The sequence below is a fragment of the Haliotis rufescens genome, unplaced genomic scaffold, assembly GCF_023055435.1.
Source record: "Haliotis rufescens isolate VD_foot unplaced genomic scaffold, xgHalRufe1.0.p SCAF_12, whole genome shotgun sequence".
In the NCBI taxonomy this organism is placed as follows: Eukaryota; Metazoa; Mollusca; class Gastropoda; order Lepetellida; family Haliotidae; genus Haliotis; species Haliotis rufescens.
In genome coordinates, this window is record NW_025963802.1 from 36,600,191 (window position 1) to 36,624,550 (window position 24,360).

Below are 24,360 nucleotides of genomic sequence, written 5' to 3' on the forward strand. Positions count from 1 at the left end.
TGTACCAACATCAATGGCAAGGAGAAGAGGCAACTTGTACTACAAGTTGCGTTTAGGAACAAGGCTCTAAGAGGACTACATGATGATGTTGGCCACCTTGGACGGGAACGTACCTTATCCTTGTGTAGAGATCGATTTTACTGGCCAGGGATGTCACGTGATGTCGGTCTATGGATCAAAAGCTGTGAGAGATGCATCAGGATAAAAGATCCCAACTAATGCAAGAAACTTGACTGCCCGTACGACCGCAGAAGTCCTTTTAAACAGTTTCTTCGTACACTACGGTTTTCCTCAAAGGATACATTCTGATCAAGGTGCCAAATTTGAGAGTCGACTAGTGAAGGAACTGTGTCAAGCGGCTGGAATCGACAAATCGAGGACAACACCGTATTACCCCCAAGGAAACGGCATGTGCGAGTGATTTAATCGTACTCTGCTTGACATGTTAGGAACATTGGCGCCAACGAAGACGATAGACTGGAAATCCCATGTAGCAAGCCTTGTCCATGCCTATAACAGCACACAACATGACTCCACAGGAGTCAGCCCTTTCTTTTTGAGGTTTGGTAGACAGCCTAGCCTGCCAGTTGATCTTGCCTTTGGGGTAGACAGGCCAGAAGAAAGGAAAGCTCTCACTGATTATGTGCACTGTCTAAGGAAGAGACTTTCGGACTCCTACCAGACAGCAGCCACAGCAGCAGAGAAGGCAAGACAACAGCAGAAGAAGAACTATGATCTCAAGATCAGGTGTGCTACAGTACATCAGGGAGACAGTTCTAGTCAAGGTTGTTGCTTTTGATGGTAAGCATAAGATTGCTGACAGATGGGAAGAGGACACTTACATTGTGGAAAGTCAACCGAATCCTGAGATACCCGTCTATATCGTCCAGAAGGAGAGTGGTGATGGGAAGAAGAGGACCTAACACCTCATCATCATAACCACTGATTGCACATGTGGACCATCATTGGAATAAATCCGGTTGTAAAAACAGCATGCTTTTGTGTCTCAATTACCCTGCATAAGCCTCTGCGACACACACACACACACACTACCCTATGTTGATTTTGTTGATCTGGTTACAACTGAATTATATATATCAGGGTTGTTTAAAATGATACCTGGCGACATTTGTTTAAAAAAAAGTTGTATTTTGGTCGTACTTTGATATATATATATATATATGGAAGGTCAATTACTGCATGTTTGTTTGAACCTTGAACCTTGGCCTTGAAAGGGATTTTAGCAAGCATCCGTAAAATGGTTTCCAGGTAGCTAGTTACACCGTTGTTATCTTTTCCTGTCGATATTGTGAGCTATTTGAAAAAAATCACTGCGATTGGTGTAAAATGCCCGCCGTATTTCAGTTTTGAATTAGACCACCCACTCCACATCCAGTTAATATACATTTCGACGAGCCTCGTTTGGGATCTAGCACATGCGGCAAAGACAGGCGAGCGAGGAGAGAAATATTATCTGCTTTCATAACATTTGGTTAGTTCATTTTTATCACATGTCAGTATATAAATTTACCTAACATTTCAAGGTCCAACTTGATATATACAAAGCTTTTATTTACTGACTTTTGCGAAGAATTATGACAAGTGTAAATGTTGAGTCGAATGTGAGTTGTACTATTGTGACGAGGCGTAGATGTCGAAGGTTTAGATAGGGGCGATAACTCATTTGTTTACATAATTGTATAAATCAAAGTTATGTGCTGGGCGAAAATAGGCCTCCTTCACAGTCCCTGTGGCCCATGCTGGGCCTAAATCCAATACACAAATCGATATAGTCGTAATCGTGACTTGTCTGTGGTAAACTAATGTTGTTCTCAAACACTTTTCTAACTCAAAACAACAAATATAGCCCCATTTCAATTTGCCATGTTAACAGTGGATTATCCGAATATCAGTAGTGTTAACATATATATTGATGGTTTTCAGAACATTAATTATACTTCAGGAAGTGTTAAACATTTGTTGTGAAATAGTATTTGGTAGATCTACTGTATATATCTTATATCAACATCAACTGCTGAAAAACGCTTAAAGTAGACAGCATAATGTTAAAATCATAACACACACTAAAAAGGACCGATATCTTGAAATGCTTTTTATCTCAATTCTCTACAAACCCTTTCTCGCAAAGACCAAAGTGACATGTTTTTACCTACCAATTTGTTGAATCATATTTAGTATATTCTCATAAAAAGTAGAGACAAAACTCCCAATATGAAAAACATAAGTAAAATTCAAGTTATTCCCATTGTTTAAATGAATATGAAGTTCAAACTGTTTTCAAATCGTTTATATTGTAATGGTTTCCCTTTGCCAGCCGGAATGCCACCAACGTTGAGGGAGAAACGGAACCTTGATTACCTGAGACTCAACACTGGGCCATCATTTAGGCTGCCGAATCCAAGTACACCAAAGGAGAAAGGGTGAGAAGTTCTCAGCTTTTTGATGTAAAGATTGTCGATTCCAAAACTGATGCAGATGGAACTGATTTGGTAAAGGTCCACTACATAGTGTTTTCCACAAAGTATGACCAGTGGGTGAAGGCATCTGCCACTGTAACAAGGTCATCCCTTATCAGCAGTGACCCAAAAGATGTTTTTCTTTTTCATGTCTTGTCCTTGGTGAAGGACAATCTCACTGTTTCCAGAGGGGTGGATTCAAAGGTTGTAATACGGATACAAATAACATCTCCAGATGTGACCACCTCACTCACTGATATTGCCCGAAATGTTTCACCAAGGTCCAGTTATGTAAGACATGAGTTCAGGTTCAATGATGTCCATGGACCAGACATCTTATTTGGAAACGATTGGTTGTACAGAATTGTTAACAAAGCAAATGATTTTGCTTATGTCAATAGGGAAACAGTTTGGTTACTATGAGCGAAAGATGCGCGAGGAGTACAAACCCTGAACAATGAGCTCAAGCTTGCTCATAGAGGTTGTGTTTTTCCTCAGATTTGTCAAGGAAAAGGGTAATAGAAATTAATTGTGTCTCTTACGGTGCATACTGAATGAATATGTGTCGATTTCCCTGCCCTGAAGCTGGTTGTGAATCCTAACTCAAGAAAGCATTTTTATCTACTTGCTTACATTTCACAACGGCTTGTTGAAATCTGCCCACATTTAACAAAATACATATTTTGGACATTAACTTACTTGAGACAGATTTTGGGAACAAACATTTGATAATGTTGGTAGAATAAGTTTGAAATCTTGAATTGCTATAATTTGCCTTTGAAGATTTAGACCAGGACATGTAAAATCAAAACTTATTCCTTAGGGATTCTTTGACGAAGAACTTGAAATCATACGCGCATTCTAATTGGTTTGTCGCATTTTCGCACATAACATTCATCGATAGGGGGGACCAGTCTCCTGCAGGTTACGGAAAGAGTCGAGTGGTGACGAATGCTGTTTAACAATTTTGACATTTTGTTCAATAAACCGATTCCTCATTAAATCAATATCTGTGGAACAGGGCCAGTTCGACAATGGGACCCAGTTGAATTGGCACCAATTACGTCATAATCTAAGGGGGATAACTCAGGCCTGTTTAGCTCGAAAAACGAAGGCCTCATAACGGCATATCATTTTCACACTATTGTGAGCTTCCTACGTTCACTGTGAAAAAAAATGAGTGTATATTTTCAAACACAGATACTAATTAATTCTAAAATTGCGTTTTGTTTAGAAAAAGAAAGAAAGTGATTTTTGCGTGTACACTTCCCCTTTAAGAGGCTTGCGGTAGTCGTAGCCCTAACAAATCTTTGTGCCGCTGGGGTCAGGAAATAATTAAGCAGCTGTGGCATTTTTTTATAAAAGCGCCGCCGCTACGACTGTACTAGTATTTGGTAAAGTGTTGTTTCCGGGTACAGGGCATCCTCGTTTAGCCAGTGTATTATATACTGCTCAAAAGTTAAACGACACTCGATCTTTTCAAATAACTTATTATAGTATAATTCAATATTCGTTTGCGGTACCCTGATGTTAATTCGCTTCCATATCATTAGGCAAGCTTCTTTTTCAATAAAAGATACATATTTGATCCTTTGTGTTGGTCATGTATTAGTGAGTATGGTGTTACGCCGCTTTTAGCAATATTCCAGCAATATCACGTCGGGGGACACCAGAAATGGGCTTCACACATTGTACCCATGTCGGGAATCGAACCCGGGTCTTCGGCGTGACGAGCGAACGCTTTAACCACTAGGCTACACGACCGCCCCTGGTTATGTATTAAGAATCGGCCGACTGACATTGGGATCGAACAACAATACTTAGGTTCTTCATTACAAATCTGCGGGTCAATTTTGGTAGAACAAGAATGACAGGTTTAAACTTCATTGGTACACTGGTGTCAAGGAAGAAAAATCTTGTTTTGCAATTATTTACAGGTAACAATTCTAATTGAGCGTTGTCGCTCTCTATAATATTCTCGTTGTACGACAGCGGCCTATAAATAATCAAGTATGGGTCAGACAAACCAGTGGTTGATATTATGAGCAACGTTCACCGAGATCGGGGTACGATGCAATCTCATTAAAATCAGATCTTAGTTGTGCTTTCGCTAAACAAAGATCTGAGGACATCCCATTACGGGTCACGTCAGAACGACCTTTCACCCGACCAATCAAAGCGTCGCATAACAGATCATGAAAGTGACTGACAGAATGTGTTTTCTAATTAAGCAACCTCGAAAACGTTAACATGGGGTATTCCGAACGACAGTAACGACCCGTACGACTGTTTCCGTCAAAGCTATCGGCTATCTCTCGCTTCATTGGGATAAACATTTGAACGGAGGAGGTGTTGTACAGTACGTGGGAAGCACTGCCATACAATCGCAACAATATCCTAGACATTCCGGAATGTTCGTTTGTTCAGTTTTCAGAATTTTAATCGAGAACGGTATCAGCATATTTTTCAAGGGTAGTCTGAAATGGAAGTCGCCAGGTTGAAACGAGTGCTGTTAAGCTCGAGAAAGCTGCTTTCTAATTGGTTGATGTCGACTTCGTGTCAGTCGTTTCAGTGGTCGGTCAAAGTTCCTGAAAGGTCGTTCTGACGTGATCCGTAATGCGATGTCCTAAGATCTTTGTTTAGCGGCAGCGAGAACTCAGAAATGATTTTAATGAGATTGGGTACGATGACATTTAATACCTAAACGTCATATCAGCTCAATAATCCAAATGCTCAACACACACACAGAGCATCCGACCACCATAAAATTTATTATGCAGATATACAAAACTACATTGAGAGATCTAGAGGACTTTCCATTTTGAGATGTCCATTTTCGGCAGATCCTCACAATCCTTGATCTGGTTTCTGGAAGAAAGACAACTCTTTAAAATAGGCAGTTTGAACAACCTTCGGATATGAATGGACTGTATAGGAACTAAAGTGTGTTCATTCTGAATTATAAATTCACCTTTCGAGCAAATACAACAAAATGTCGGTATAAGAAGGAGTGGATGAACTAAAAACGTTTAGGAGGATACAAGTTTAATTTCTATCGATGTCAGTAATACTACAACGGGAACACAATAGGTACCACATAAAGTGAGTGAGTTAAGTTTAACGCTGCACTGAACACATCTTTATCGCCAGGTCTAGCATTTTCGTAAACTAACACTATCCATTGGGGCCCATCCCGTGGTCCTGGAAATCTTAAATTACCCGCCCTTCATTTTCTTTGACCTTTTACCGACCAATAAAACGTCCAGCCGAGGAAAAGACATGGGTAAGGGAGGTAGCTCGTATTGCCGAGTAATCAAAGCCACCTCCAGTTTTAAAGGACACGAAGACATCCTTTCCACCAAAAAGACTTTCTTTTGCGAGTCAGTCAGTTTTTCAACGTTTAACTTCTCGCAAACACTATCGTAACGAGTAAGACTGGCCGCTATATTGTTAACATCGCCAACCCAACGTTGAAGCTGCTTTGCAACTCGCATTCTGATTGGTACGTTAGACCTAGAAGCGTAGCCAATCAAAATGGCTAAAAATTCAAGGGCAGGTAATTTGAGAGAGCGAGAAGCGCGAACGGATCCAGGGCTGAGTGTAGGTTTACCGAAATAGGGGCCCTGCGATATTGATGTAACAGTATTCCAGTCATATCATGGCGTGTCAGCCTAACGTGGCAGGAAAGCCCCAAGTGATGATGGTCTCAGACCTTCATCACTCTGCAACTCACGACCACGGGTGTGGTGCTGACAAACCTTGCACTGTGGCGCCTCAGACGACGAGGCCACCCATGCCACCATGTTGGGTTTAAAACCTTGTTATTTGCTGTAATGGACTCGTGAGGTTCTGGGGTAGAATAGGTCTTCAGCAACCCTAAAAGGCGACTTTGCTTGTCGTAAGAGGCGACAAAGTCTGGAGGGTTATTTGTTATATTCTTTCGGAAAGAAACTGTTTTGAAAACTTATTTTGAACTAGTCAAGGCTACGGGTATTTTAATGTTAAACTTCCTGTGACCCCCTTTCCGGAATGTACTCGTCCCTTGTTACGCGTTGCAAGAGAGCACCGTCATGGTTGAATGGAGAAAGCGCTCGGTTCCAAATGAAAAAAGAGGTATCTACTCTACAGTGGGACTACATACATTTTTTAACAAGTAGGTTTACCTCCTAAATGAAGAATATCTTCATAAAAATGACCACAACTACCTTCAGGATCATTAACAATAAAACATTTGTTCATTACGCACAGACCATACATGTATATCGGTTTTGTTAGTTTGTTGTTTAACGCCGCACTCAGCAATATTCCAGCTATATGACGGCGGTCTGTAAATAGTCGTGTCAGGACCAGACAATCCAGTGATTGTGCATGGAGCATCGATCCTCGCAATTGCGACACGATGACAAGCATCAACCAAGTCAGCGAGCCTATTCTACCCCGGATCTTCACAGTCCGATAAGACCAAAAATGATAATAATAAAAAAAATATTAAAAAAAATATGTGGATAAGCGAAAAGCAGTACATACGTGTCGCTTGTAGAACGGAAGCTGTTTGGCTGTATTTTTGTAATGCCGGTGTGATCACACAGGACTCGGGAAAACGTTACCTTGCGAAGCTCTTCAATTTGCTCTGAAACAAGAAAAGAATGTTGAGATATTAGATGAGAGCAATGTTTCCCTTCTCATTCAACGCGACACTGAACAGTCCATTCCAAAGCAAGTACAGTGACGCGAGTGAATGTTGTTCCACGCCGCAGTGAGCAATACTACGGCCAAACTAGGCGGCCTGTAAATATTTGAATAAGTCCAATGACGAAGCATGAACATCGACGCCATCGGGATGCCATGCAGTCAGCTAAAAGGAATATTTAGGCTAATAAGTGTAATTAGAAAATAATCAGGAGTTGCATCTGTAGACTCTTTCCCCCCCCCCCCCCCCCCCAAAAAAAAAGAAAAAAAGAAAAGAAAAGCAAAACACCCAGTCCAAACCGAATTATTATTTTGATAACACGTACCTGTTGTGAAACTCACGCTTTCATCAGCTCTTTCATACCAAAATCGGTCGCCATGCTTAAGAGCAGAAAACTGAAGGCCGAGGATACAGGCGAATGTCGGCCCGACCAACCCGCCGTTGTATGGCTTCTCACTGACCCCAGCGGTGAAGAGGTCGATGTCGTTTGGGTGACTAGTGAACAAGAATAAATAAAACGTTTTTAAGTGTTAGGACGCCATTTCAGTATATTTCACTTAAAGCTGTCAGTAACGGCAATTGATGGAAAACAGCTCCAAGAGCATCAGAAAACCAAACAGGTGGAAAGTAGCATCATGGCTTTCTAAAGTGAGCGAGTTGTGTTTGCACGGTAGTTAAGTAACATCACATCTTCCCGAGGCAAGGGAGTTGACCGACTGTAAAAGTCCAGTTACCGCCCTTGTCGAACTCGACTGGAATATCTGGGCTCGATCGCAGTGCCATCAGTGGATATTACTAGTAATGTCCTTTCAATGTCCTTTCTGTTGACCAATCAGATTCCATCTCTCCTATCACTTGCATTTGCTTCAAACAAAACGGCGGCGCCCAGTCATTTGATCTGATCGATGACCAAGATCTCTATTGTAATGAAACGGATCTTACCTCGCGAAGTGCATTAAGTCATGTCAACGAATTAGATCACCCGAACCCGTTATGCGCCTCTCAACCAAGAGCCGTCGCTGAGCCATTAGCGACGTTCAACTCGACATTTCACTTTCTCTTTACAATACACATGTTACACTGAGGACCCATCCGTTCGCCGTAAAAGGCGACTAACGGGATCGGGTGGTTGATGCATGTCATCGTATCCCAATTGCGTGGATCGATGCTTATAATCACTGGATTGTCTGGTCCAGACTCGATTATTTACTGACCGCCGTCATAAAGCTGGAATATTGCCGAGTGCGGCGTTAAACAACAACAACAAAAAACAGTTCCGAATCCCAATTCCATGACTCTGTTGATAGCTGAATAACTAAACTCTTAACAGACTGAAAGGAACAGTCACAAGCTTGACAAATCACTCTTGTAGGTCTTGCTGTAACAATCGGATGATTGAACAAACTAACCCATCCGTCACAGGAATCGCTGCAAGTCCCTACATATCAAAACAGACAAACAACTTACTCGTACAGTGACGACAATAATTCCTTTTCTTGACTAGTATGATCGGTCATGGCAGAAAACTTTTGGAACGTTTTCAGCCCACAGAATTTCCTCCAGGCGTTGTAGCCAGGCAAGCCATGGTCCCGCCCCCGCTGGATGTTTAACGCTGCAAGGTCCAGTTTGTTGCCATCGGCGTCCTCAAACAGGTGGTCAGTAACCTCAGGGCTCAGGAACCGGTCAACCTTTAGCAGGAGACAAGTTTATTGGATGTTAAATGCCGAATTATTCCAGCTATATGACGGCGGTCTGTACATAATCGCCTCTGGACCAGACAATCCAGTGATTGACGACATGAGACATTTTCATTGTTATAACACATCACAGAATTAGAAAAGTTATATTTCAAAACATTTTCATTTTCAAGAATTGGTTGGTTTGTTGTTTTACGCCGCACTCAGCAATATTCAAGCTATATGACGGCGGTCTGTAAATAATCGAGTCTGGACCAGACAATTCAGTGATTGATATCATGAGCATCGATCCATGCAATTGGGCTAGATGACATGCATCAACCTAGTCAGCGAGCCTGACCACCCGATGCCGTCAGTCGCCTTTTACGACAAGCAAAGTCGGCTTTTACAGCAAGCATGGGATGCTGAAGACCTATTCTATCCCGGATCATCATCTTTCATCATTAATTCAAGAAAATGGAATTGGTCCCTGCTTCTCTTACCACAAGCTGGATTTTTTTTTGCAGTACCTAAAATATCTACCTTCGAATTCGTTTTAACATTATAAATCGTACAGTGTTTCTGAACTTTCAATTAAACCCGAAAGATTCCTCAGGTCCTAATAGACTCTTTACTATAAGTAATCGTTACCCGTGACCTGATTTGTGATGATGCGGTGTACACAGGAACCTCTACTGATATATTACGCACAATGAGCAATCACCTGTTGACTGGCTATTACAGTGAGTGAGTTTGGTTTAACGCCGCTTTTAACAGTATTCCAGTTATATTGCGGCGTGTCAGCTTAATGTGGGGGGAAAGCCCGAAGTGATTCAGGTCTCAGACGTTTACCACTTCGGTGAAACCCACGAGCACGGGTATGGTGCTGACAAACCTAGACACATAATTGGGGCAAACCGGGATTCTAACCCACAATCATAGGTTTCTGGCGTGCCCCAACTCTGCACAGCGTTAGACGACTGGGCCAACCGTGTCCCCCAACTGGCTATTATAAGTGCGTTATAAAAGGAATAAATAATAACATTATCTCTAAATAAACATAGAAATGCGGGCCCGAAACCAAAGTCGTGAGGAAAGAGGTGATCGAATATTAGAAGCCAATGCCTACCTTTAAACACTTGTCCTGCGCTAGTCCACGCATCCATTGCCTTGTGACACAGTGGTTTTGGGTCATCATTGCCGTATCGCCAAACGCATCACTGAGCTTTATTGTCACATTGTTACCCAAAGACGTCGCGCCGCGGATCTGTGAATGGCCAAAACGGTAGGCGGCAGTCGCAAATGAGTTCCTGATAGTTGCATCTATGGCCCTGTGCTTGCTTTTCGGAGCTAACAGATCAAGAAGATCCTTGAGTAAATTGTCTTGATATATACTTGACGTGGCATCTTCTGAATCGAGCTTGTACCTCTTCATCTCGTCCCCAAGTACGATGGGCAGAAACTCGTTGTAAGTAATCACTTGCATCATCGCGCCTACAATTTTTCGGGTTTCTTGAAAGACTTTCTCGTCGTCGTCCCTCCATGCCTTGTTCATGGCACCTAGTTGCCTGGCAACGGCGTTGTGTTGTCTCAGCCACACAGTGTGGATGCTTGCCAGACCAACCTGTTCGTTCACCCGGACGTCGCCTGAAGGATGTCATTGCAAAAAAAACCCATAAATAAACAACGTATCTTTTCATAGTATTAAACATAAGATTAAACCAAACTGGTGTTGAGTAAACACCTCCATGCCCTTATCCTTATAGACCTTATGAGCGAGTTGGGTTTAACGCTACTTTATTCCAGTTATGTCACAGCCTGGGAGGGAAGCCCGAAGTGAGTGAGTGAGTGAGTGAGTATGATTTTACGCCGCTTTTAGCAATATTCCAGCAATATCACGGCGGGGGACACCAGAAATGGGCTTCACACATTGTACCCATGTCGGGAATCGAACCCGTGTCTTCGGCGTGACGGGATTCGAACCAACGATCAAGGGAGGTAACTCCGCGACTGGGCCACCCGTGCATCCGACATACAGTAACTAATTCTGAAAAGAATTGCTTTTTGTAGAACTAAATATTTTTCATGAGGAATTGCAGGACTACAATCATAATTCGAAACTAACCTTCATACAACCCAAAGTGATTCAGGTCTCAGACGTTTACCACTTCGGTGAAACCCACGAGCACGGGTATGGTGCTGACAAACCTAGGGGCGAACCGGGATTCTAACCCACAGTCAAAGGGATGCAACTCTGCACAGCGAATCGCGGCGCCCCAGAGGACCGGGATGAGAGAGGAGACGGATTAATTGAGCATGTCGGAAATGGGGGAAAACTGAGACAGCGACAGTGAATGTCAGTTTAGATTTACTTCCCCAATGGTCAGCGAGGACAGTAAGGAACTGACTGGGCCGTTCCAGTCTTCCAGATGACAATTTATTTATTTGTTGTTTAACGCCGCAATCAGCAATATTCCAGCTATATGACGGCGGTCTGTGAAATAATCGAGTCTGGACCAGACAAGCCAGTGATTGACATCATGAGCATCGATCCACACAATTGGGATACGTTGACATGCATCAACCAAATCGAGTCAGACCAGACGATCCCGTTAGTTGCCTCTTAAGACAAGCATGGTTGCCTTTCACGGCAAGCATGGATATAGTCTTATGAGCAACACGTGTCTCCGAGGACGCGTTAATTTCATCGTCATGACCTGCACGTGCACACCGTGGGTTAACCGTCTCCACCTGTATCAAGCCAAATGTTTGCCCAAAGTCTTTCCAGTTTAAGAAAACAGTGCAGCCTTTGCTCGTCTCGCCGGCAGTCCACGTTTGATTTCTCACGTTGGTCCAATCTGAGTCCAAGTTAGTGTTGCCGGCTTGATATTGCACTGTTATTAATAGAAGCGTCAGGGAAGGAAACCGCTTATCCTTATGTTGTATTTGTTGTAGCATTATTCTAACTGCTCATCAGCAACCCATGCTTGCCGTAAAAGGCGACTATACTTGCCGTAAAAGGCGACTATACTTGCCGTAAAAGGCGACTATACTTGCCGTAAAAGGCGACTATACTTGCCGTAAAAGGCGACTATACTTGCCGTAAAAGGCGACTATACTTGCCGTAAAAGGCGACTATACTTGCCGTAGGAGGCGAATAACGGGATCGGGTGGTCAGGTTGGCTGACTTGATTGATGCATGTCATCGATCCCAATTGCGTGGATCCATGCTCATGATGCCAATCACTGGATTGTCTGGTCCAGACTCGATTATTTACAGATCGCCTTCATATAGCTTGAATATTGAGAATAATAGAGTGCGGCGTTAAACAACAAACCAGCCAGCCAACCAACCATTCTAGCTATATGAAGGCGGTCTGTAAATATATCGAGTCCGAACCAGACAATCTAGTGATGGACATCATGAGCATCGATCTACGCAATTGGGAAACGATTACATACATGAACCATGTCGGCGACCCTGTTAGTCGTCTCTTAAGACAAGCATTGGTTGCTGAAGACCAATTCTAACCCGGATCTTCACCGGTTCACACCCCATGGACAAAAGCCTATTCGTCGTATTAGTATTACCTGCTTTGAAACATTTTGTTGATCCACACGTGTTGACGTTAGAGGGCAATAGATCGGCAGCAGGGCATCCATGTTGACTCGGTATCCTCTGGTATTTCATCAAACCTGGAAGAAACAGGCGGTATATCATCGATTGTCCACCTTGTCGCATCCTACAACACATTCCCCATACCCAAGACTTGCACAAGTCTCTTAGTTATTAGTTTAAATTATGATAATTTCTAGATTATCTAAATATGAACAAAGTGTCCCTGTTAGAGACTGGTATCCTGTACTGTGCGCTTATCTAGACTTGACTAAGGATAGAATTACTCGACACCCAAGGACATATTCAATACAGCCTTGGAGCAAGGCTACCTGTACCCATTCGCAACCATGGCATCGTTTCTGAAATGATCGCTTATAATCAGTAGAGAATGATCTCGCTTATGAGCTTGATGTCGAAACCAATCAACGTGTCTCTTCTGAACGAGACTTAGTGCCATCTTGTTTTGTTTGAACATTTTTGTTTCAGATTGAAATAAATAGGGAACAAGTTATCCAACTTAGGACCCCCGCTCCGTCCATGAGCATAAAGTTATCTTAACGTTAAGACGTCTACTCCAAAACAGTCACTCTTAATGCAACCAATATCCATACAAGCCCCCTCCCCACTCAAAATGAAATGATCGGTCCCTGACCACATATACGTATCATTGACACGTGACATACTGCCACGTGATAGCTTGAACGGAAGGAGTGTATTCCCAAAGTATTATCCTACGACTGAACTTATTTCAAAGGATGCTAAACGTTATAAGAAAATTTCATTCATAATTGATCATAATAAGTCTCACCAAGTTGAGGTGCAGTCAAACATTGATTGCCCTACCAACATACACGAAACAGGTACCTTGATTAAATTCCCTCAAGGAATCCTGTTCTTCCTTGGACGACCCATACACGTTCGATGCGTCGATGTAAGCCGTGATTTGATTCAGCTGTTCAACTGGAGCTGAAGAGTAAGTTAGTGGGGTTTAACGCCCATTTGAACAGTATTTCAGTTACATCACGGCATGTCAGCCTAATATTGGAGGAAAGCCCGAAGTGATGCAGGTCTCAGACGTTTACCACTTTGGTGAAACTCACGAGCACGGGTATGGTACCAACAAACCTAGAAACATAATAAGGGCGAACCGGGATTCGCACCCACAATCATAGTTTCTGGCGTGCCCAAGGGACGCAACTCTGCACAGTTAATTGCGGCACCTTAGACGAAGTGGCCCCCCGTGAAATATTGATTCTGAACGGAGTGCTTTTAGTACAACTAAATATTTTTCAAAGGAATAGCAAGAATACTTATAATTCTAATTCGAAACTAATCGTTATTAAACTGCCTGGCCCTCCACATTGGCGTAATTCGAAACAGATCCAAGATTATTGCACTTATATAGCGACGTGCATGTGTGTGTGCGTGTGTGCGTGCGTGTGCGTGTGCGTGTGTGTGTGCGTGCGTGTGTGCGTGCGTGTGCGTGTGCGTGTGCGCGAGTCCGGACTGATGCCGATTTACAGTGCTAGCCCATCGAGATACCATGCCGCAGTTTAACATGAATACCCAACTCAGACACAGTATACCTACTCGGAGCGCCAGACACGGTTACAACAAGTACCATCTTTTAACGTCTTTTGGTATGACGCGGCCGGGGATGGAATCCCGGGCCTTCCTCTCTCCGGGCGGGCGCTCTACCACCAGCGCTCTACCAGCCTAGTTCGGCAAGGGTGGAAACTGGACTTTTAAAGTCAGTTAACTCTCTTGCCTCGGGAAAATGTCCAAATTTAAAGTTAAGGCGACTTTTAAATGCTAAATGTTTGTATGTGTATTAAACGTCGTTTTTGCAGGAATAAGGCCCATATCCGATACGTTTAATACATAGCCATACTTTCAATTCAACCAACATCTGCTGAGCCCAGGCGGAAAAGGGAAACTTCAGTTGACCACGTACCAATCTCACAATCTGTATTTTCAACTTGCACTGACCGAGCAAAACTAAAGCAGTTGAGCTTCTTCTTTCTTGTTGGTCCATTGAAGACAGGGTCGGTGGGCAATATGGGTATGGGGAAGCAAGTTCTGAAAAATAAAATTTATTGTCCTTTTAATATTTTGTGGCTGCATATTGTTTTGTAATACGTTGCAGCTACTTTTCTTATTTCGGATGCGACAGTTGTATGGCACCAAGATTTACGATGTCTAGAACTGATTTTCTTCAATCGAGCCAAGGATAATTACCAACGAAATCACAAAAAACGCAAAATATTAACATATTAATAAGTTCAATATTTTCGCCGCACTCAGCAATATTCAGGCTATATGATGGCGGTCGGTAAAAAAATGAGTCTGGACCAGACAATCCAGTGATCGACATCATGAGGATCGATCCACGCAGTTTGGATACGATGACATGCGTCAACCAAGACAGCGAGCCTGACCTCCCGATCCCGTTAGTCGCCTGTTACGGCAAGTTTGCTGAAGATGTAACCTGGATCTTCCATGGTCTATGCAAGAGTGGGTGAGTAAGGTTTTACGCAGATTTCAGCAATATTCTAGCAATCTCACGGGGGGTGGGGGGGTGGGGGTGTCCAAGAAACGGGCTTCACAAAGAATGCATGAGAGTGGCATACTCACTCGTATGAGTAAATTGCTTTCACAGCATACTCGGTAACGCTTTTCAGTTTGTCTTCACAGCACGCATATGGCTTTACGTCGTTTCCTGTCATATAGGGTTAGAAAATGTAATAAGGAAAATGCATTGGTGAGGTATAGGCGAGATGAAATGGGGTTTTACCTCGCGGTCAAGATTATTGCACTTCTATAGCGACGTGCATATGCACGCGGGTGTGGCTGCCTTTAATAGGCTGTGCTAAAGCCGGTTTGTAATACCAGTTCACTGGGCCATCATGCCCCAGTTTACATGGATACCAGTCCTTGTTCCATCCCTTTACTGCCGAGCGCCAGGAAGGATAAAAATCATATTCGTGAGAGGAAATCGACATCCGGTTCGTTAACTGATTGCAGGAATTGCAAAGCATGTGCACCGTCAGCTTGGCGTCGACATATAGTTTGCAAATCTTTTCATGTTTTTCATCAAGGTCCTTGCGTGATTTGAGGCACTTCGTGGGGTAAGACCCATTTTATTCCAATTTAGATCTTGATTATTGATCAGATCGCCTTGATTTAGCGCTGCCATTTTGTTTGAAGCAAATGTTTGTGATATGAGAGGTTAAATTTGATTGGTCAATAGGAGTGCCATAGAAGGGGCATAACTCGTAATATCCACTGGTGGCGCTTCGATCGAGCCCAGAAATTCTAGTCAAGTTCGGCAAGTGTGGAAACTGGACCTTTTCTCCCTTGCCTCGGGAAGGGATGACACGGCCGGGAATCGAACCACCGACCTCCCGCTCTCAAGGCAGACGCTCTATCCGCTTGTCCACGGAAGCGGTCCCGGCAGGGTTTGAACTAAACACTTGCCCGCTAGCCCGGGGCTAGTACAGATTCCAGCAGGCTAGTACGAATTTCTCACTTTCCCTTTGTTTTAGTATTACAAGGGCACTTCATCTTCATCCGGGCTAGCAAAGCTTTTGAATTTAGTTCTAACCCTGGCGGTGTAAAACGTACCGAAATGTGATGAGCAATATTTCACTTATATCGCGACCTGTCAGCTTAATGTGCGAGCAAATCGCAAAGCGGTGCCACTGTTGCGTTTACCATTGGTACAGTGCTGAAGGAAGCAAAGGATTATATCGAGGGCGACACTGGGATACGATCCCATGTTCAGTAGATCATGGCATACCTAAGGGACGTAACTCTGGCTGAATTGCCTCAGACGAAAATTACAAAACTGTCCACCTTGACGCCATGATATAGCCATGAGATTCATACATCATATTCTTTAATATTTCTTTTAAAGTGTGCTGAAGAAACCTTGCATCACTGCCCAAATTGAAAATGCACATCGAATGAGTTACTGTTTTTCATCGCCTATTCCATCTCCACCTCGTGGCGGCATGTAAGATGTCGAATCTGGTCCAGGAAAACAATCGTTTACAGAATGAGCAACGATAATCCATATTCATATTCCAATAAACTCACACAAAGTGAATGTCAAGTCTTAATATTAATAGGAGGTGTAGAGGTGTACTGACCAATCTTTTCGGCCTGCACAGGGGTGAAGTCGATGTCGTGGTCTAGGAACTGCCCCCATTGCATCAACATGTGCGTGACGCCAGCTTCCTCCACCACCTCCGTGCCAGCAGTGTGGAACCGTCGACTCACTTCCCGGGCGCTGGGCAGCGGTCCTTTCTTGCCCTTCAAGCGTGGTTGACTTTCTTCTGCAGTATAGTCAATGGCCGTGTCAGAATGTCAAATAGGACATATAAAAGAGAAACGACTTGCATATATCTGTCTTACAAAGGGCTGAAGGAAAATTCACTATTCCCAGCCATCTTTTGAATTATGAATAAGCTTAAATATGTGTGAAAACAGTATTGCCCAGTCCTGGAGAATTGCAAGGTTTACGTGTTTGGCACAGGAAAAAATCCCTACCCTAATTTTAACTCGTTGAAACGTAAATAATTCTTTTTTTCAAAAGCAGCAAAATCCACCAGTTAGGCATGTTTTGTTTAACACCGCATTCTGCAGCACTTATCCAGCTATATGAAGGCGGTCTGTAAATAAATCTGTCGACCAGACAATCCAGTGAAATATCCCCCACAAGTACCACATTACTTCCAAAGGAACTGAGAACATGACATGAACATACCGATCAACTGACTGCGGCAATAATAACAGCCTATAAAATATACATTTGATTACATATGTATCAGTAGCAGTACAGTGCGCAGTCGTGTAACATAGTTTACACTGAGTGAGTTGTGTTTAACGCCCCTTTGAACAGTATTCCTGTTATTTAGCTCTAGTGAGGTAAGGTGAAATGATATTTATCACTGCGTTCAAGATTATTGCACTTACATCGGGTAGCCTAGTGGTTAAAGCGTTCGCTCGTCACGCTAAAGACCCGGGTTCGATTCCCGATGGGTACGATGTGTGAAGCCTGTGTCTGGTGTCCCATGCCGTGATATTGCTGGAATATTGCTAAAAGCGGCGTAAAACAAACTCACTCACCCACTATTGCACGCACATAACGACGTGCATACGGGTGAGTTATATCGCGGCGTGTCAGCTTAATGTGGGAGGAAAGCCCGAAGTGATGCAGGTCGTAGACGTTTACCACTTCGGTGAAACCCACGAGCACGGGTATGGTGCAGACAAACCAAGAAACATAAATCGCATCGAACAGGGATTCGAACCCACAATCATAGATTTCTGGCCACAGACAGACCCGACCACTATACCACAGGGTTGGTGTCCACATATACTACTCAACATTATCTAAGAATCAACCCTTTTCCTAAAGACGACTATTTTAGTCCTTAGCAAATGTTGAGTTGTATATGTATACTGTAGACTTATGATATTTTTGTTCGTTGTTTAACGCCAGCTATATGACAGCGGTCTGTAAATAATCGAGTCTGGACCAGACAATCCAGTGGTTGATATCAGGAGCATCGATCCACGCAGTTTGGATTCGATGACATGCATCAACCAAGTCAGCGAGCCTGACCACCCGATTCCGTTAGTCGCCTTTTACGACATGCATAGTCGCCTTTTATGGCAAGCATGGGTTGCTGAAGACCTATTCTACCCTGGATCTTCACGGGTAGACTTATGACGTTCATCTCTACTTACTATCACTATACTCAGGGGGTAGGTATCGTCGGAATGGCTGATTTGCCGCTCCCCAATGCGGATGGTCCAGGTTGTTACAGCTGCCGTCGGGAGTACGATAGAGGTCCTCTTCAGAACACTCAAACGACGCGGGACAGTCTGCCTTTTTCTTAGCACGCTTAATCTCTTCTTTTGACGCTTTTGGGTGTCTAAACGAGATATTGACATTGTTGGTTGTGTATTCGGCAATATTCCAGCTTTTCCATCACTGTGGTCTAAATAACCTGGAAAAAATCATGGCTTCTTTGTCTTTGACTGGGCATTTAGCCGACTGTTTAACACCACTTGTCAAGGGCGGATCTTCTCCCTCTCTCCCACCCTTTGATAAAACAGTTTCACGGAAAACGAAGGTCTTTTACCACGGAGACATGGAAGAAACTATGAAATTAACAACTTATAAAAACATTATGATGACGTCACGCCATTTTTCTTGCAGTTGTTTCTGAACCAGGTATTCACTAGCCATTCTGAACATGCATTTTAAACAAGTATATAACTGATGCATTTTTCATTATGCAAAAATATGGAAGGATTATATATCAACCTTAATAATTGAAAGGTTTAAGCCAGGGAAACTCAAATCTGTTGATTCCGAAAGTCTCCGAAATAATCAGATTGTCGTGATGTTCTCATGATTTATGCTGTCCGTTTTATGTTATTCTATGCATTGTGCGTACGCGTGATTTTGTAGCTTTTCGTTCAAACAAACGAACATCTAGAAAAGTAATGGTGCTGACAAACCTTCAAACAATCGGTGCGAACCGGGATTCGTGGGTTTGAAACCCGGTTCGATCCGATAATAGGTTTCTGGCGTGCCCAATGGACGCAACTCTGTATGGCGAAATGCGGCGCCCGTGCTTCTGATATACATGTGTATAAAAACTGATATCAAACTATGAGGGGATGCGGCAACCACAGCGACTACCCAACCATCACACGGCAACGACACCGTCTGCCCAACCATCACACGGCAACCACAGCGACTGCCCAACCATCACACGACAACCACAGCGACTGCCCAACCCTCACACGGCAACCACAGCGACTGCCCAACCCTCACACGGCAACCACAGCGACTGCCCAACCCTCACACGGCAACCACAGCGACTACCCAACCATCACACGGCAACCACAGCGACTGCCCAACCCTCACACGGCAACCACAGCGACTGCCCAACCCTCACACGGCAATCACAGCGACTGCCCAACCCTCACACGGCAACCACAGCGACTGCCCAACCCTCACACGGCAATCACAGCGACTGCCCAACCCTCACACGGCAACCACAGCGACTGCCCAACCCTCACACGGCAACCACAGCGACTGCCCAACCATCACACGGCAACCACAGCGACTGCCCAACCCTCACACGGCAACCACAGCGACTGCCCAACCCTCACACGGCAACCACAGCGACTTCCCAACCATCACACGGCAACCACAGCGACTACCCAACCCTCACACGGTAACCACAGCGACTACCCAACCATCACACGGCAACCACAGCGACTACCCAACCATCACACGGCAACGACACCGTCTGCCCAACCATCACAAGGCAACGACACCGACTGCCCAACCCTCACACGGCAACCACAGCGACTGCTCAACCATCACACGACAACTACAGCTGCAGCCCAACCATCACACGGCAACCACAGCTACAACAACCATCACACGTCAACCAGATACATTTGTCTGTTTGACGCCGCACTCAGCAATATTCCAGCTATATGACGGTGGTCAGTAATAGCGATATAGTCCGTATAGTCTATAGTAAGTAACTCCCTCGCCTCGGGAAGATGGGTCTCACAACGTTTCATCATAAAGTCTACTTACTCTTTCAGAAACTTTCTTAAGTTTTTGCGTTTCAGCTTCTGGTCTTTCGACCTGGTGATCGATTTAAAGCTGCTTCGCACCAGTCCAAAATGAAAGTTGAACGAGGAATTTATAACCCGACTAGGCCGCTTTGCATCACTGCCGGACAAGGCTGAAATCGAAGTTTTAATTTGGGAATTAAGAATTCAACGCCAGTGTTTAAGTTATGTCACGATGTGTATATTTGATGTGGGAGCAAAACCCGAAGTAATGCAGGTCTCAGACGTTTACCTTTGGTAAAAAACCCAAACTGGGTTATAGTACTGACAAACCAACGATCATCAGGTCGGGCCGGGATTCCAACCCATGATAGGATTCTGGCACGCTTAAGGGACGCTACTCTGCAGAGCGAATTGCTGCGTCTCGGGGATCGAGATATACATGTTAAAGACATACTTTATCGCCTCACAACATCTTTTCATTTTGTTGGTTTGTTGTTTAACGCCGCACTCAGCAATATTCCAGCTATATGACGGCGGTCTGTAAAATAATCGAGTCTGGACCAGACAATCCAGTAATTGACATCATGAGCATCGACCCACGCAATTAGGATCGATGGCATGTATCAACCAAGTCAGCGAGCCTGACCATCTGATCCCGTTAGTCGCCTTTTAACTTACGACAAGCATGGTCGCCTTTTACAGCAAATATGGGTTGCTAAAGACATATTCTACCCCTGAATCTCTCGGGTACACTGAATTAAAACGAAATACCCTACATGTCAACATTATGACTGAACACAGCTCCAAGGACACGCGAAGCATAGGACCCGTGAAGGTCCGGGTTTGAATAGGTCTTCAGCAACCCATTCTTGCCGTAAAAGGTAACTATGCTTGTCGTAAGAGGCGACTTAACGGGATCGGGTGGTCAGGCTTGCTGACTTGGTTGACGCATGTCATCGATCCCAATTGCGTGGATCGATGCTTATGGTATCAATCACTGGATTGTCTGGTCTAGACTCGATTATTTACAGACCGCCGTCACACAGCTGGAATATTGCTGAGTGCGGCGTAAAACAAAGAACCAGCCAACCAGCAGCGAGGAATGTGTAAAACTTGGTTAAACCCTCTGCATGGCGACGAAGCAATCGTGGAATTCGAATCGAGGAGTAGCAGGTCCTGACATGACAAAAGGGACACAACTCTGTCTCAATGAAATTATGTGTTAATTTCATATAGGACTGCACGATGACTTTGTAATGAATTATTTGCATACTATTAGTAAACGTCGGTTCTATGGCTAAACGTCAACTACCCGCAAGAAGATCCAAACGATACTCAATTATCTTCTACTTACGGCAAAATAGTATGTGTATGAAAATAAAATTCTTGGAAAAAAAGATACATATAATGGCTATGTTAAGGAGCTAGAGTTTCAAGTACAAATTATTAACAAACATTCTTAACAGAAAATGGACCATGTAATAATGGACTGAATATCAGAATCTCTGCCCAAGTAATGTCTACAAAGCCTGCACATACATTCACTATAATAATAATCATAATCATCATAATCATAATCATCATCATCATCATAATAATAATACCTGCAAGAAGGAAGAGAAGGAACTGAGTTTGTAGAAGCAGTGAAACTGTCGCGACCATTCTCTGCAAAAAAAGATAAGTTTAGACACGTAACGTGAGTATGGTTTTACGCTGGTTTTACGCCGGTTTTTTGCCGCTTTTAAGCATTTGCCAGCAATATTACGGCGGGGGACACCAGAAGACATGTGGGGAAGGTAATACTGGTTGATGTAGCGCGTGTGGCCGCGCATCCAGAGTCATGTAGTCATATAGACATGTATATACAAAGATGTTTATTTGGCATCGTGGGTTTGCGCCGTTTGTTGTGTTCGCGGAGAAACATTCAGGACGGACAGAAAAAAACTAAAAAAAACTTGAGTCAGTGCATCACAGCTCATATCACAATCTCAAATCCAGTTTGGCCTTAGGCCGGCGCCACCATTCGCTATAGCAACTGGCTTTTGATTCTATCGCCTAACATGGCAAATGAATGTTTTAAATAAACAAGAACCTAATCAGTGAGGGGTCATTTGTTCTCTGTATTCGACTCTGGTAAACATATGACTAACCGCTGGTTGGTGTCTATTTTCCGCTGCACTATTCGATACAGTGAGTTGGCTTGACTTTTTGAAATGACTACAGCGATGTTGTTTGAAAAAAGATGAGTTGTTTAACGCCGCACTGAGCAATGTACTACCTATTTGACGGCGCTCTGTAAATATCTCACGCACGCAGGCACGCAGGCACGCACGCAGGCACGCACGCACGCAGCTTCATTTTCTTATAATCAAAAACTTATAAAAACATAAAAGTCCTACATTTAGCAGATCACAGTACTATCTAGAGTGAGTGAGTTGGGTTTAACGCCGCTTTTAACAGTATTCCCGTTATATCAAGGCGTGTCAGCTTAATATGGAAGGAAAGCCCGAGGTGATGCAGGTCTCAGACGTTTACCACTTCGGTGAAACCCACGAGCACGGGTATGGTGCTGACAACCTAGAAACAATTGGGAAGAACCGGGATTCGAACCCAGAATCATAGGTTTCTGGCATGCCCAAGGGACGCAACACTGCACAGCGTATCGCGGGGCCTTAGACGACTGGGCCACCCGTGCCCCCGCCACTATAAGAAGAAAGTATCTCTCGCCATGTTACACTGAATATCCACCTCTTAGAAAATTCACACAGCTAATGCAAACAGGTAATAATCTAGTCCTTCATAATATGAGTTATAACAAAGCAAAAACCTACAAATTAAGAAATACCTTATACCTTTGTTTCGTGTATGAAATTGTTATGATATATGCATTTTAATCCAGCATGCTTGATTTTTCAAGCTATTTTAATGTATTCTGGGCCGGTGGTCGGTAATGGAAACATTTCTGTCGATTCCCTAACATTGATATTTGAAACATAACATTTAACAGTCAGCAATGATAATTTTTATAATGTGCAAGTCACAGGTAACATTTCTTGGAATGTGGGATCAGACGTTCAACAATTTACACCAGTACTGGACAAATTTATCGTAGCAATAAATATAAATCCCACGTCTACCAGAGTCAGCTAAAGCTGCACTACTCCGTACGTGTCTACCAACACCCAATACATATTTACAAAACTTATTATGAAATCTATCAATAACAGCTCTTTCTTGGAAGCCCCACGCCAATTCATACAACGAAAGTGGTTTGTTTTACAATCAAACTTAAATGAAATATTTACAGGAATATTTGGGTATTTATGCTGTCTCTTCTTAATACCAGAGGTTTAATGGCTTTTGATACAAGATATACACAAATAATACTCAAATAACTAACTGAGGAAATCATAGTTACAAAATAAACTTCAAAGTCTTACGATATCGCTTCAGCCCTGATGACACTTCCACCGTCTCTGCAGGAAATGAATACATGCGCTAAATACGTGCGCGTAACTGCCAACCTTTATGATCTGTAAATCACGCTGTGCACGTAATTAACATGCGATGATGCTGAGGTGCCACGCTTACAGTCAAAGGTGCCACGCTTACAGGCCAAATGAGTTCCACCAAGGTCATGCTGTTATTATTGTGAGTGAGGGAACATAAATTGCTTCAGGGCGCAGCAACTTTTATAATTTTAAGGGATAATAGATTTTCGAAGATGAATTGACATTTGAAATAAATTATTTCTGGAATTGAGATTATCACCTTTGAAAGAATTTTATTCAATAATCCTAGGTGTAATTCCATTCAGGTAAAAATATTAGTACTCCTATTAGTCGAATGTTAGTCCTGTTAGTCGAATGTTAGTCCTATTAGTCGAATGTTGCTCCTAGTCGACGCTACGCATCAAAGCTGTCGCAGCGCATGTACAATAGAGAACCAGTCTATTTGAGAAGAGTTGCAAGGCCACCGGGGCGGGGTGATAGACGGTAAACTCCTATAAGTCGAATGTTACTCCTAGTAGACGCTACGCATCAAAGCTGTCGCAGCGCATGTACAGTAGAGAACCAGTCTATTTGACAAGAGTTGCAAGGCCACCGGGCGGACTGATAGACGGCATACTCCTATTAGTCGAATGTTACCCCCAGTAGACGCTACGCATCAAAGCTGTCGCAGCGCATGTACAATAGAGAACCAGTCTATTTGAGAAGAGTTGCAAGGCCACCGGGCGGACTGATAGACGGCATACTCCTGTAAGTCGAATGTTACTCCTAGAAC

General features: G+C 43.5%; 1 protein-coding gene across 1 annotated transcript; it reads right to left on the reverse strand.

Moving 5' to 3' along the window:
- Nucleotides 1-5,229: 5,229 nt before the first annotated feature.
- LOC124136580 (lactoperoxidase-like) lies at nucleotides 5,230-23,615 on the reverse strand. The gene is made up of 14 exons (XM_048393583.1): nucleotides 23,517-23,615; nucleotides 21,681-21,741; nucleotides 20,096-20,246; nucleotides 18,217-18,404; nucleotides 16,614-16,799; nucleotides 15,097-15,181; nucleotides 14,417-14,541; nucleotides 13,327-13,428; nucleotides 12,435-12,539; nucleotides 9,973-10,490; nucleotides 8,635-8,855; nucleotides 7,493-7,662; nucleotides 7,005-7,107; nucleotides 5,230-5,345 (listed from the first exon to the last, which is right to left on the reverse strand). The coding sequence occupies exons 2-14, from the start codon at nucleotides 21,736-21,738 to the stop codon at nucleotides 5,282-5,284; spliced, it is 2,076 nt and encodes a 691-aa protein (XP_048249540.1). The 5' UTR covers nucleotides 21,739-21,741; nucleotides 23,517-23,615; the 3' UTR covers nucleotides 5,230-5,281.
- Nucleotides 23,616-24,360: the final 745 nt, after the last annotated feature.

Excerpts from the sequence above, each read along its gene's own strand:
- LOC124136580 (XM_048393583.1), bottom strand. The coding sequence starts at position 21,738 with ATGGTCGCGACAGTTTCACTGCTTCTACAAACTCAGTTCCTTCTCTTC. Across the intron at positions 16,800-18,216 it reads ACCCCCTGAGTATAGTGATA|AAGAAAGTCAACCACGCTTG; the intron begins GTAAGTAGAGAT and ends ACTATACTGCAG. Across the intron at positions 5,346-7,004 it reads TTCCGTTCTACAAGCGACAC|AAACCAGATCAAGGATTGTG; the intron begins GTATGTACTGCT and ends TCTTTCTTCCAG.